Source organism: Chiloscyllium punctatum, chromosome 16, assembly GCF_047496795.1.
Source record: "Chiloscyllium punctatum isolate Juve2018m chromosome 16, sChiPun1.3, whole genome shotgun sequence".
Taxonomy (NCBI): Eukaryota; Metazoa; Chordata; class Chondrichthyes; order Orectolobiformes; family Hemiscylliidae; genus Chiloscyllium; species Chiloscyllium punctatum.
Genome location: NC_092754.1, coordinates 25,078,858 through 25,094,283, shown reverse-complemented (window position 1 = coordinate 25,094,283; position 15,426 = coordinate 25,078,858). Strand labels below are relative to the sequence as shown.

The 15,426-nt window shown below is 40.5% G+C and overlaps 1 protein-coding gene across 5 annotated transcripts in view; it reads left to right on the top strand.

Moving 5' to 3' along the window:
- c1qtnf12 (C1q and TNF related 12) overlaps nucleotides 1-7,194 on the top strand; it is a 92,516-nt gene extending 85,322 nt beyond the window's left edge. For all 5 annotated transcript variants that reach the window (XM_072586489.1, XM_072586488.1, XM_072586492.1 and 2 more), the window contains one exon: nucleotides 588-7,194. In XM_072586489.1, coding sequence (XP_072442590.1) covers nucleotides 588-686 — 99 coding nt within the window. In that variant the 3' untranslated portion in view covers nucleotides 687-7,194. The remainder of the gene's footprint in view (nucleotides 1-587) is intronic.
- Nucleotides 7,195-15,426: the final 8,232 nt, after the last annotated feature.

Below are 15,426 nucleotides of genomic sequence, written 5' to 3'. Positions count from 1 at the left end.
ACGTTTTCAGGACAATTTTGTGCGTCTTTGTTATCTTAAAGAAGAAGAAAATCAGTTCCCATGAGTCCGGGGGCAGAATTAGCAGCTTTTAGAATGATCTATGAAGCAGGTTCTCTGACAGCAAGTGTGGGATTAGGATCTCAAATGTTGCTGAGCTTCAATCATATCATAAAAAGCGAAGAATCTGTGCTAAGTTCAAACATGGCTCGTTGTCCCTTTGTGTCACTTACCCAGCAAATGTTCAGTGCAAGTTATGCAACTTCCAAGGTCAGTAATGAATATATAGTTGAGGTACCAATGCAATTACTCAAGGCCTACTTGCCTCTGAGGCTGTCATAACACTGTAATGTGCTCTAACTGTACTTCTGCCCATGTTTTCGATACCATTCACTTTCAGTTACCTTCATTTTAATTAGTAATGTGCCTTCACTGAAGCTTGCATAGTTAACCTGTGGTTCAAATATTAATGGTTAAAGAAAACAGGCAAATTTGTTTTCGTCAAAAAAAAGATTGCTTCCACTTGCAGATGACAGAAGCTGACCCTTACATTAGATTTATATATTTTTTTCTTCTTCTGTGTTTTTCAGGCTGGCCAATATACCTCCATATTTGTGGACAACAGTGCAGGAGCACCCATTTCTATCCAGAGTGGATCAGATTTTATGGGAATACTTGTTGGTGTATAGCAAGTCATGTCCTCTTTTGAAGAAATTAACTTTGATGCCAACTTTAACGTTAGAATTCTGCTCTTTTTAAAAAAAGTCAGTGATGGAATAATTCAAGTAACTATTGACATGAAGAAAGACTGGTGGGATTTTACCTTCAACAATTGCTACCTTTTGTTCCCTGCCTCATTGTTCTTTCATCAGTCTTTAAGAAATCCATATTGGTTAGAACTTCAAAAAAAATACGCAGTGCCACGCTCAGTGGCAGGTTGTCATCTGCAACACTGGACTGCAAAATGCTAAAGTGATTGTACATAACTTTCCTTCAGGCACAGCAGTAGAAAGGCTAAACAAGACATGCACATTGAAGCTGTTATTGCCTTGCTAATGGTAAAGCTCCTCACAACAACAAAACAATTAATTTTATTGGTTAAATATCATTGTAATATTGGAATGTTGATTCTACATTATTGTATGCTCAGTGATATAGTATCTTGCAGCTTTATTAATGGCTCATTGCTGCCCAGCAATTTTGAGTTGTTTCAGTAGACACTGGGTTACTGGTATGGCTTTTGGATTCACGAGCACGCCTACTATTTGTGCAGGAACTCTAAGCTGCACATGGGAAAGGAAAGAAGAAACCCTACATTACACACCGCAACTTGAACAAAAATGTTGTGGTTTACAATGCGAATGTCGAGATTAAAGAGGACTTGATTAATGACAAACATTGGTATTTGAAATGAGCTATGAGATGTGTAACCGTGTACAGAGTTGAGAGAATGTAAGGGGCAAATTCCTCAATTTGGAAGTGGAGTTGAAAGCAAGTTTTATTCCTAGCATTTAGACTTGTGACACTCTGGTGTAATTTCAAGCATTTTTGAAGCCAGATTTTGTTATATTACATGTACTTATACATATATATAACGTCTTGTGTTATATGTGTACCCTGCTGAAACTTTGCTATGTAAATAATTGCAATGGAACACCGAGTACCCCAGAGCTGTTATCTGTGATGCTACTAGATGACACAGTACTCAAATGGAAATTTCAGTGTTAAAATACACCACTCTTGAATGGAAGCATAATTAACAGACATAGTATTGTGGCCCCACAAATTACTTCTACTGAAAAATTTTTGTCGAAAGCAAAGTCCACATTTTTTCTTCATAACTGAAGTTACTAATATCCACACTAAAGGTTGCAATCAAATTTTACAAAACATTAAAAATGGCATAACAATTCCCCACTCAATTGTCTTTATAAAACCTTCATTAACTTCTTTGTAAACTTTGAAACCTCAAGAGCTGGGTCACTTTACCAGCCGGCTGCTTAAGCTGTTATTAGGCTTATGTTGCACATTAACACTGGTATAGACCAGTTAAATCAAATTACCTTTTCTATGCTGTAAATTCAATACACTTCTGAACATGTATAACTTGCAGTTTCATAGCATGTAATCTTGTACGTAAGCAGGGGTTGAAAGAAAAGGTACAGTCCTCTGACGATTGGAACATTTGAGAGTGTGCTTGATTTTAAAAACTTGGAAAGCTACAACTGAATTCTTAAAGGTTTTATTGCAGACAACCTTTTTTTAATGTAAATTAGTGATTGATATAAGTAGCATCCTTTCAGAAATAGCTGCCATTACTTACAGTGAAATTTCATTGTCACTTGCTTCTTTGCAACTTTTATTTTGCCAGCTACCAAGTGGGATTACTCCATTGATCCATCTTTTGTACACAAGTCTACTAACTATAAAGCCGTATGACCTCTGACTCAGTGTGAGAAATCCCACAGGACATTACCAAATAATGTGTGTCAAGTGCAAAACCTCCTATTGTCACACTTACTAAGCCCAAGTCTTGCTATTCTTCTGCTTTCAAACAGAGTTCAGTGTGAATGCCAGGTTGAGTGTAAAATTGGGCAGGTGTAACAGGTGGAGTGCCACAGGGATCAGTGCTGGGGCCACAATTTGTTGAGGAAAGTAACTGTTCTTTAGCCAAGTCTACGTCTGATGTACAAAGGCATGTGCTGAGGATGTCACAAAGAGTCTGCAGAGATATATAGACAGATTAAGTGTGGCAGCTTGGCAGATGGGGAAAAAAAGTGGGAAAATGTGAGGTTATGCACTTGGGAAGGAAGAATATGTGTGCTGGATATTATCTAAACAGAGAAAGCTGCAGCACAGAGAGATTTGGGAATCCTTGTGCAAAGATCTCAAAAAGCGAACATGCAAGTTCAGCTGGTAATAGGGAAGGCAAATGATATGTTGACCTTTATCTCAAAAGGAATGAAGTGTAAAAATAGGGAAGTCTTGCTAAAATAATCCAAGGCACAAATCAGGCCACAGCTCGAATACTATAAACAGGTAGGGGCTCCCTATCTAAGGAAAGATATCCTGGCTTAGAAGCAGTCCAGAGCATGTTCAGTAAGCTGATCCAGGGTGTGGTGGGACTGTCTTATGTGGAGAGCTTAAGTAGGTTGGATCTACATTCATTGGACTTTAGAAGAAAGAGAGGCAGCCTTTTTGAGATATACATAGGGTTCTGGAGAGGCTAGATACATAAAGATTGTTTCCCCTTGAAGGAGAGGCAAAGACCAGAGGGCGTCATCTCACAACAAAGGGTTGCTCTTTCAAAACAGACAGGAAGAGGCATTTCTTTTCTCAGAGGGCAGTGAATTTGTGAAATGCTTTACCACAGCGAGCTGTTGAGGCTGGCTCATTGAGTATATTCAAGGTCGTGATAGATTTTTAATCAGTAAGAGAATCAAGGTTTCTGAGGAAAAGCAGGAAAGTGGTGTTAAGGATTATCAGATCAACCATGTTCTAATTGAATGGGAGAGCAAACTGGATGGCTTCAATGGCCTGCTTCTGCGCTTTTGTCTTATGGTCTTTTAGGGTGTAGAGTGGGTGTATGATCCAGAACTGTTCTGTTCCTGGTTTATTTAAAATCAGGACTTTATTTTCAAATGGCTGCTTCTTGTAGCTCCATTCTGTCACCCGACTCTTGACCGTGATGTAAAGTTCTGTTTCCAATGTGTTAATCCTTCCCTGACCCATGCTAAAGCCTGTTTGTGGGTTATGTATTTGAAACATCTCTCTTTGGTTGAGCCAATGAGGATTCCCAGCGATCTGCTGGGAGGAAAACGGTTCATTTATTTCCTGTAGCCAAGCTGGTGTGGCCCTTTAGTGTTGGCTGGAAACAATACAAACATGAAGTGGTTTTGCCATGAGGTTAGATGCGATGAGCTTGGTAGTCAATTAACATGAACAGGTTTAATGTTGGCCCTGCAATGGGAGCTACGGTGTCAGCTCAATGTTAAACTCTATACCAGTTTCATGCTGTATTTAGATGCTAGCTCCAATATCAATGTGAAAGGAGAAAGCTTTGCCTGAATGCTGCAGTGACACTGTCAGTAGAACAGCCTTGAACTGACACCGCAGTTATAAATGCACCTCAAATTTCATTGTCAGCGTTGCACTGGCCATATCCCTAAGCACAGTGGCTTCAGTCTTCAGTCGTCAGGTAGTCTGCCTGCAAATTCCCAGTTAGAAACACAGGTTCCATTTTGTTTTTTCCCCCTCTGGCCTCATGTCCAGGGTCCAAGCTCTGAATGAGCCAGACTTGGAACAGCATTTAACATTTGTTCTTCAGCTATGACCCAACCTTGCCCCAAGTCTCCATCTGTACAGAATATGAAGGTCGGTGAACAATTTTTCTTTTTGCTTTTCTGGACTTGTAACTGGGAATTACAAGTATTTATTATCTGATGTGTTTTTGAGACAAGGATTGGAAAGAGAAATCTTGCTGTCCTGTCTGTGTTTTCCTCAATCTAGCAGCCTTGTCTGTCATTTGCATTCATAGGTCTAGTTCTGAGGGATTTTTTTTTTCTGTTTGTTCCCAAAGTCTCTATTTGCTTCTAAGTTCCCTTCGCTGTTTGTTCCTAAGTCTCCCTCTGCTGCTTTGTGTATAAGTCGACTGTGTTGTTTATATTCTGTTCTGGTGTTTGGTAAATCATCTTCTCAACTTTCAACTTCCACCTCTGGCTGCTAATGCTCCCATATCACATAAAACCCATTTCCTGGTCTTCTTGCACCATCTCCCAAAACGCAACTCATTCTAAAACAGCATTCATTGCTCGAAGATTTCATAACCATGCCCCACATTTTCCAAATCCAGCATCAGCTTCCCACAACCATCGTACACACTACTCCCACATCCTGTTTCTTTCAAAGTGTTTTTGGAAAAAAAGGCACACTGAAGATTCTTACAGGATGAGGCCACAGTGTCTGTTGATCCACTAATTACACACTGTGAAATTCTGCAACCACCCCAGAAAGCTCTTACATTTTGGGAGATAAAAATAGATTGTTGTAGCCCAATCTTTTGAAACAGTCTGAGACCTCAGAGCCCAAACCCTTCATCAAAGAGATCACGGGCACAGAATGCAATGTCGGAGCTAATGTTAATCAGAAAACCCAAGCTTTTAAAACTCATTTTAAATCTTTTAATTTGGACAATGTAGATCTCAGCTACTGTTTAACAGTGAAAAAGCCTTTGGGTGATTCAATTATGTCACTGTGAGAGCCACAGAAAGCTGTTTGCACACTCGAATTCAATTATCCATGTTTACGTATTGAACAGAAAATGAGGCTGTGGATAGCTTGTCTATATACCGAGCTTGGAATACAGGATGGGCAAATATAACTCAGGCCCTTTTCTAAAGTTAGGCATCCCATCCTTTTACCTAATATTTAGATATTATTTAAATGATTAGCCTGATCAGTTTGTGTTCCCAATCTACCATTGGCCATATTGGATTTGGGTGGCAGCAGTGGGGCATTTTGTTTTGCATTAGGCTAGCCGTCTTGAGTTTGGTTAAAGATGTGCCTGTGGCCACTGTTTACTACTGCTGGAATTACCAACCCCTACCTGCTGAGGTGCAAAGGCCGTGCTGGCATCCTCCCCACTACCTGTCCCATTAGCCCATGCCCTTCTCCCTCTGTGTTAAGGACCTAAAAAAGTGTACCTGTCTTTGAGAATTAAGAACACTTTCAAATCCAAATCCCCAGGCGGTAAAGGATCCTGTTACATCTTCTGGCCTGAACAATATTTATTCTTCAATCAGCATAATTCAAATAGATTATCTTGTTCTTATCAAGTTGTTTGTGGGAGCTTGCTGTACAAACTGGGTGCTGGTTTCTTACATTAGAACTGTGATTCCATTTTAAAAGTACTTAATTAGCCGTAAAGTTCTTTGGAACATTCTGAGGTTGTGGATGTTTCTACAAATGCACCTTTTAATGTAAAAGCAAGTTCTTGATTTTTATTCATCTAGACCCCAGAGCTAGTCAGCTTTATCTAGGCTACTCTGATGGCCAATATAGCTCACTTCTTTGAGGTTTCCAATATTAAGTTAGATTTAATCTGAGTCACTGAATTAGGAACAGCTAGTCACAAAAGACCCCGATATCCAATTTTGCAACACTCAGGAAGCCTGACTTGCTTGGGAATCCCTGCCCGATTTACAGTGGGAGTCTGACCAAGCCTAATGGGGGGAGATTTAAAGTAATTGTGTGTAGTTATTTTACAAACCTATGACAATTTAAGATGGAGAGGAGTCAAACTGGTTTGAGAGCAGGGAGCAAGGATTTCTCTGTGTCACAGGCTAATAATTGAAACCCACCACAATAAGTATGTATAATACCTGCATGATAATTTGTGTGAGCATTTTCCATTATAATTTATGACATGGAAGTTTATAATGGATGATTATTAATGTATTATAAATAGATATATTTATTCTGCATGCAAACATAAGCACTATACAAACATACATAAAGTTGTTTAAATATGCTGTTATATATTTTAAAGTTGGTTTATTCCTAAACTTCTTTAATTGTACAAAATATTTTAATTATGCAGTTTTTCCTATTTTTCATTCCACACACTTCTGATTCTACATAACCTCTCATTATCATTTTTACTCATCATTTCAATTATCCCCAACAGCCTAAATATGCCACCATAATAAAGTATTCACCGTTATAACATTAAAATTGTCATGTGTTGTAATGAAAAATCCAATGTAAACATTCCCACACAAACGTCACAATAAAAAGACCTGGTACTTCATACCTTTTGGTTCACTATAGCTAGAATTCCAATGATTACCTGTGGTTGTGGGAAGGGGGTGAAATTTGCCTCTTTACACAAAACAGGCTCGACTCCAGTAGAATAGAAAATTAAAGATCTTGTAAAATGAGGGTTGATTCACATTGAACCCATTTAGCGTCACTGGTACATATTCATTGCAACTCTTTTGCCCCATTCTAATCATTCAAGCTTTTTAAACACATCATTGCAAGTTCAAAACAAAAGGTGACAGCTTCTTAAATTCCTCTTCTTTCAACAAATCGATCAAACTTATTCTGAAAATTTTGCCAACTGCAAAATCCCTTTCTGTAAATGAAATTTCCAATGTCCAAAATAAGGCTATAAATAATAAAAGGGTTTGAATTGTTTGTGTTGGTTTATGTTTCTTTAAAGTGGAGCCCTTAAAGTGGAGTCTAAAACCCGGCTCAGAGTTTTGATATTTTTAGCTGATTTTAAATGAAGTAATTTGAAGATACGAATTTTCCATCATTACCATTTAGTAGTGAATTGGCGAGATACATTTCCTTGGCTTCTCGCAGTTGTTACTTGGGACGCTTCCAAATTGAAGGAACGGTATATTTTATGTTGAAAGGGAGAAGAATGCTGAGTTCAATTGAAAGAGGAAAAGTCTGAGGGAATTGAAGGGGCAAAGAGTTTCTGATAACTGGGTCTGGGGTGAGGGGGATCACTCTTTCCATCTATAATCTTGCAAGACCACCAGGATTCTGTGGACAAGCTCCTGTTGGTGTGCAGAGCACTCCTAGGACCCCAGCCTAAGCCAAGGATATGTTGGAGAGTTATATTTCAGCCATAATGGCAGAATGGGCTCCATCAAAACACCACTGCTGAGAGGGTCATCTCAACCTCTCAGTGTTTTGTGGAGGCTACTGTAAAGTTCAAATGGCTATAAACCAGTTAAGTGGGTGATTGAAGGAGTTGGATGGAGAAATTATGTGATTTTTCAAGTGCAGTTTTAGTTTTTGTTCTTACTACGTTACCTTGAATTGGGCTCCTTGAATTTGGCAGTCAGCTCGATGTCCAGTAGCTGGGAGCCTGACCCGGTGTGCAGACCGAACGCAAGGCCAAAGGCCAGTAAAGACGACACTTGGATTGGGGCTTTAGCAGCCAGAGAGAACAGGAGCAAGCCCAACACAGTGATGGAGGTTCCCCCAACATTTGCAGTGACGATGAGAGCAGGGCAGATTGACCCAGCACGGGAAAAACATGCCAAAGCTGAGGTGAGTAGATTCCTTACAGTGTGGAAACATGCCTTTCAGCCCAACAGGTCCACACTGACCCTCAGAAGAGTAAACCACCCAGACACATTTCCTTACATTTACCCTTGACTAATGCACCAGCACTATGGGCAATTTAGCATGGCAATTTAACGTGCACGTATTTTGGAACGTGAGAGGAAATCAGAGCAACCGGAGGAAACCCACGCAGACACAGGGAGAATGTGCAAACTCTACACAGACCGTCACCCAAGGAAGGAACTGAACCCAGGTCCCTGGCACTGTGAGACAGCAGTGCTAACCACTGAGCCACCATGCAGCCCCAGCTACTGTGCCACCTGTGATCGAGCCCTTCTCGAAAATGCAGTCCTAGCATGGCAAAGCACTTAAGAAAGACTGCAATGTTTGAACTTTTAGCTTTATTTATTTATTTTTCAATGTAATACTAAGGACTGTAATAGTCATAAAGTCATAGTGATGTACGGCACGGACACAGACCCTTCGATCCAACTTGTCCATGCCGACCAGGTACCCCAACCTAATGCAGTCCCACCTGGCAGCCCGGCCCATATCCCTCCAAACCCTTCCTATTTATATACCCATCCAGATGCCCTTTAAATGTTGCAATTGTACCAGCCTCCATCACTTCCTCTGGCAGCTCATTCCATACACGTACCACCCTTTGCATGAAAAGGTTGCCCCTTAGGTCTCTTTTATATCTTTCCCCTCTCACCCTAAACTTATGCCCCCTAGTTCTAGACTCCCCCACCCCAGGGTAATGTTTAACTTTGTTCCTTATTTCTTTCTACCTTACCCTTAAGTTGTTGTACGGAGGTTCTTGTAGCTAAGATGGCACCATGTGTGATGACATTGAAAGCTTTTCACTGTCCTCCTGTACTTTTCTACTTGAGGAAACATGGCAATAAAGTCTAAATCTAAAACTGAGGATGATCTGATCTGTCTATTGAAAAATCAGATGTCAGTGATTTTGCCTATCATTTTGAATGTCACAATGCTTAGGGAGCTTGTTTGCAGCATCGTAACATTTGTCATAACATTCAAAGCTATGGCCCTAGTGCAGAAATTGGGACCAGTATACATAGTAGTATGTTTTTGATTGTGCAGACTAGATGGACTGAAGGGCCTCTTCTGCACTGTATGATTCAATGATCCATCACATCCACCACCACATGAGGAAGGATGGAAGATGATAAAATTTGTATAGAATGCGGGCAATTCAAATGTGGCTGCCCAAATCCTGACTGGAATGGTCTCGGGAGATTAGAATTAAATCCTTGATTCGTTATTCAGCAATTTAAAACCCTATCTCTCTCCTGAAACTCCTGCAGTAATTAACTGATTATCTGCTGTAACTGAGATGAAGCATACTTAAAATATGAAGAAAAATATGAATTTATTAGTAAATTAAAATTAGCAACTGAATATGTCTTCCAATTTAATTGAAAATAATAAAATATCTCTGCAAATTGTAAGCTTCAAAATCACAAAAATATGTACCAATGGTCAAAAAGATATTTACTGAGGAATCAAATCATGTCTTGTATTTGAAATGATTGTATTTCCAGCAGCTTTTCACCTACTTATGAAGGCAATTTTTAAAAACAAATTATGCTTACCTGGAAATATTTTGGATCAGCAAATGTTTGCCAAGGAGTTGGGAGCAGAGGTCAGGACATTTCCTCAGCACTGTGTCTGTATGGTTTAGAGTTGCCTGCTTCTCTCACTGTGGTGGCACGGTGATTCAGCAGTTAGCACTGCTGCCTCACAGCACCAGGGACCCGGGTTCGATTCCAGCCTTGGGTAACTGTGTGGACTTTGCACATTCTCCCTGTGTCTGCATGGGTTTCCTTCCCACGGTCCAAAGATTGGTCATGCTAAAATTGGCCATAGTGATAGGTGCATTAGTCAGGGGTAAAATACAGGGGAATGGGTCTGGGTGCGTTACTCGTTGGAGGGTCAGTGTGGACTTGTTGGGCCGAAGGGCCTGCTTCCATACTGTAGGGAATCTAAACAATGTCCACTTTGAAAACAAAACTTCCAAGAACAAGTGAAGGTGGAGCTAGAATTGGAAGGTGTTGCATCATAATGTTCTAACTCTCATTATGAGCTGAGCCCATGCTTTGATGGATCATCCCACTTGTTTTCTTTGCTGTCCGTATTGTATACTTACTTGCCACCCATTGTCCTTACCCTATTTGGCTCAAGTCCCATATGAGAATAGTTGACCCTTAGTTGCCCTCTGAAGAGGCCAAGTAAGCCACTTAGACCACAGAGATTCGGAATGTTAGCTAACCATACCAGCGATAATCCTCTCACTAATGCTCAGATTGAGTTCTGACAGGTCCATACAGATGCTGAGCTCATTACAGCCTCGGATTAAACATGGGCAAAAGATCTAGATTGAAGATGAGGGCACTTGACATCAAGGGCAGCATTTGACTGAGTGAGGCTTCAAGGAATCCTTGCAAACTTGGAGTTAATGAGAACCAATGCTGCAGTAGTTCAAGAAGGCAGCTCACCCCACTTTCTCCAGGGCAATCAGGAATGGTCAATAAATGCTGCCTCAGACAGCAACACCTCCATCCCAGGAAAGAATAAATAGAAAGAAAAATAATTTCTCAGAGCAGCCAGCAAGGTTGGGATTTATTCAGTTTTTAGCATTTAAAATTGAATCCCGAAGACTAAACTTTTTGTCAGGAAATGATCATATTTGTAAAAAGGACAAATAACAAATTAACAAATTTTATTAAGCAATAAAAAGGATAGTTAACATTCAAACAATCGAGCTATTTATTACAGAAGGTCAAATCATCTTGTTCTGTGAGCATCCTTTCATATATGCTATCTAGCTTATAAACACTGAGAGGTTAAGTACAACCTTAACTTTTATACAGACATAAATTGTATAAACTCCTCTATTGCTTTAATATTTCATCTTTAACCTTGTAGAATATCTTAATGGCTAGAACTGCCAACTTCAACACCAGATTCTCAAGGGGAATTAGAGATAGGTAATATCCGTTGGCCTGGTACCAGCCAAAGAATGGCAAGGTTCTTCGGCTGGAATTTGGTTGCAGTGAAGACATGGTTTATGAGTCAATCTTATTAGTGACATATTTGATAGATTAGATTAGATTCCTTACAGTGTGGAAACAGGCCCTTCGGTCCAACAAGTCCACACCGACCCTCCGAAGAGCAACCCGCCAGACCCACTCCCCTTATTTACCCCCTCACCTAACACTACAGGCAATTTAGCATGGCCAATTCACCTAACCTGCACATTTTTGGACTGTGGGAGGAAACCGGAGCATCCGGAGGAAACCCACGCAGACACGGGGAGAATGTGCAAACTTCCACACAGACAGTTGCAGGAGGCGGGAAATGTCTTTCAGAAATTTCTTCGTGTTTAAATGCCTTGTTGCCTCCTCCCTCCCTCTGTTCCATCTTGCAGCCCTGCAACCTCTTCTTTTAATTCTATTTGCATATCTAAGTCTTGTCCCAACATTTGCAGCCACGCCTCCAACTATCTATTCCCTCTCCGCACCTTCCCAATTCTCCGTTGTCAGTTTTTGTGATCCTCTTTCAATGCCCACACATTGGGCTTCCCCTTCTCTTTCTTTGACTTGTCGTCTCTATTCTTATACTTCTGTTAAGTACAGTTGAAACATTTTTATCTTTGTTTACAGGTTTCAAGATAAATGCACATTGGTGTTTTTGTTGTAGTGGTTCAGAGTAAGGTCCCCTCACTATCACTGAATCATGTGGGATGCCTGTTCTAACCCAGTGAGTTAAAAGACCCCGTTAAGACACGAGAGAGTGACCTTGTTGTTTTCATTCAGATGCAATAAGAAGCAGACTACGTGCAAATGGATCTTTTAGGAGAAATAAGATTTGGAATTTCTATTTTCACACTTGGCTCAGCTCCCATAGCTTTGAATACTTTAGCTTTAACATTGTCAGCTTCGGCCTTGAGGGGAAGGTGGATTCTAATATCTGAGATTTGATCAGAAAGCATCAGATGGCACTTATTTTCAACTGACCTGAGCACTTAGACCAGCCACGACAGAATGTTAGCAACTCGTTACAGTGACACCAAAACGACACACTACACCTAGCAATCCTGGAGATGGAAAGTAGCTTTTCCATAGGTTAGTATGGTTTTCAAAATGGTGGAAGGATTTTATGTGTTTCACTGGAAACCTTGTGTCAGTCAGTTAACCTGACCTGGGATCTCACCCATCAATTCCCAAATCCTATTGGTGTTTATTTTGACCTGTTCTTCAGAGGAGGTGAGATGAGATGAGAAGCCAATGGGATTCCTTTAAGTGTGGGCATCAGGCTTCCATGGCACAGTCGCCATTTAAACCCAGGGCCTGAGCAGGGAAGGATAATTGGAGCCCAGCCAGGTGAGCATTTTCATATTCTGTATTTTTATATCATCAGTCTCCCACGTGTCTTCATTCACCATCTATATTACAGCCCAATCCTGCCTCCTCCAAGAGGCAACAGATCTACATGGATCGAGGGAGAGACTAATATGGCAGTTTCCACAAGAGTCTGTTGTTAGAAATTTCCTGTGCGGTGGGGCTGGAGATTTCTGATTAGATTAGATTTCCTACAGTGTGGAAACAGGCCCTTCGGGGAAACAAGTCCACACCAACCCTCTGAAGAGTAACCCACCCAGACCCATTTCCCTCTGACTAAAGCACCTAACACTATGGGCAATTTAGCATGGCCAATTCATCTAAACCTGCACATCTTTGGACTGTGGGAGGAAACCCTCGCAGACACAGGGAGAATGTGCAAACTCCACACAGACAATCACCTGAGGCTGGAATCGAACCTGGGACCCTGGTGCTGTAAGGCAGCAGTGCTAACCACTGAGCCACTGTGCCACCAACACTCCAGCAGACCAATAATGGAACCCCTTACAGAACTGGATGAATTAGCTAAAATCCACCATTTACATCATAGAAGAAGGCCATTCAGTCCAAGATGCTTATATTGATTTCCAGGAGATTTTCCAGAAGCCAGTTTGTAGTTGCAATTATAGTGGGTGAGTGGAAGAATCCACTGTGAAAATTCTTCTCCACTGGCACTCAAAAGCTTGTAATCTGAGGGCTCAGATTCCACTTTGCTGGGGAATACTCCAGCGGTTTACCTGCAGAATTAAAACAGCAATATATTAGCAGAATCAGGAGGAATAAATAAAGATTAAACATAAATAAATAATCATCTATAAACACGGGTGAAGTACCAGAGGACTGGAGAGTGGCTAATGTTGTGCCATTATTTAGGAAAAGCTGAAAGGAGACCTGTGAGTCTGACATCAATAATGGGTATGTTATTGGAGGTGATTCTAAAAGATAGGATTTACATACGCTTGGAGGGGCAAGGATTGATTAAGGATAGTCAGCATGTTTTTTTGCGAGGAAAAGTGTATCTCACAGACTTGATAGAATCTTTTAATGGCGTAACCAAAAACATTGATGAGGGCAGAGCAGTAGACATTGTTTACTTGGACTTTAGTAAAGCCTTTGACAAAGTTCTGCATGGTAGATGAATGAGTAAAGTTATATCATATGAGATTCAGGGTGAGTTTGCTAATTGGAAAATTAAATTGGCTTTATGGTTGGAGAAAGAGGGTAGGGTGGAGGACAGTTTTTCAAACTGGAGGTCTGTGACCAGCTGTGTTCCACAGGGACCACTTTGTTTGTCATTTATATAGATGACCTGAATGAGAATATATGGATAGTAAGCATGCAGATGACATCAACATTGGTGGTATAGTGGACAGTGAAGAAGGTTATCTAAGACTACGAAGTGATCTTGATCAATTGGGTCAATGGGCTGAGGAGTGACAGATGGCATTTAATTTGGATAAATGTGAAGTATTGCATTTTGGTAAAACAAACAAAGACAGGATTTATACTGGTAACAATAAAGCCTTGGGTAGTGTTGTAAAACAGAGAGACCTAGGGGATCAAGTCCATAATTCTCTGAAATTTGCGTCAAAGGTAGACAGGCTGGTTAAAAAAGCATTTAGCATACCTGCCTTCATTGCTCAGACCTATGAGTGTAGGAGTTGGGGCGTCATGTTGAGGTTATACAGGATGTAGGTGAGGCCTCTTCTGGAATACTGTGAGTGACTCAGGTTGCCCTGTATAGGAAGGATGTTATTAAATGAGAGAGGGTTCAGAAAAGATTTACCAGGACATTGCCAGGAAAGGAGGGTTTGAGATATAAAAATAGTGTGGAAAGGCTGGAACTTGTTTCACTGGAGTGTAGGAGGTTAAGGAGTGACTTTATTGAGGTTTATAAAATCATGAAGAGCAAGGATAAGGTGAATGGCAAGGGTCTTTTTCCTAGTGTTGGAGAGTTCAAAACTAGGGGGCATATGTTTAAGGTGAGAGGAACAAGATTTAAAAAGAGCACAAGGAGCATCATTTTTACACAGAGGGTGGTTCATGTGTGGAATGAACTTCCAGAGAAAGTTGTGGGTGCAGGTACAGTGACAACATTTAAAAGTTCATGAATAGGAAAGGTTTGGCGAGTTATGGGCCAACCACTGCAGGTGGGACGAGTTTAGTTTGGGAACATGGTTGGCATAGACTAGCTGGACCGAAGGGTCTGTTTCCATGCTGCATGATCTATGAATAACTGTCCTCAGAAATCTTTGAGTAACCAACTATGAACCCATAGACACCAATTTCCAGACTCTAAATAATATTTTTATAATAAGCAGATATGAGACAGAATGGAACTCACACTGTCACATAAAAACATTTAGTAATGTGATACATTCGAGGCTTTCTACACTCAGTTGATACTAGACAGGACTAAGCCTGTTTTAGGAGGTGTAAAGCTATGCAAAGACATCAATCTTTTATTGCTGGCTGAATATTAATGGAGCGTAAGAGGCTCAATTCCCCAGAATCAAGTTAAAACATGAAATTAAATCCAAATGTTGGATTTGTCATGGCATTGTTACTTAATTTGAAGCATTGCATTATGTATTAAACTGAGGCAAAGATTTTTTTTATTCTAATGGGCTAAACAGTACCATGGCTGAGTAGGTAATGCCCAACCTCACTGGATGGTTAAATAACAACGAAATGTATTGTTAGCTAATTTGTGATCAGGTTGGAAATATCAGAGCTGTGTAGGCAGGACTGGAGCTTGTTGAGTAGCACCAGATCTGGTTAGATAGGACCAAAACATAATACTAGAGCTCATCAGCATAGTATCTGGGGAGGTTATACCATGCCAAACATGCCACTGATATATCGAATATGAATGGCTGGAGCACTTAATTGTATTTGCCCTTTTTTGGAAGGTTTTTGT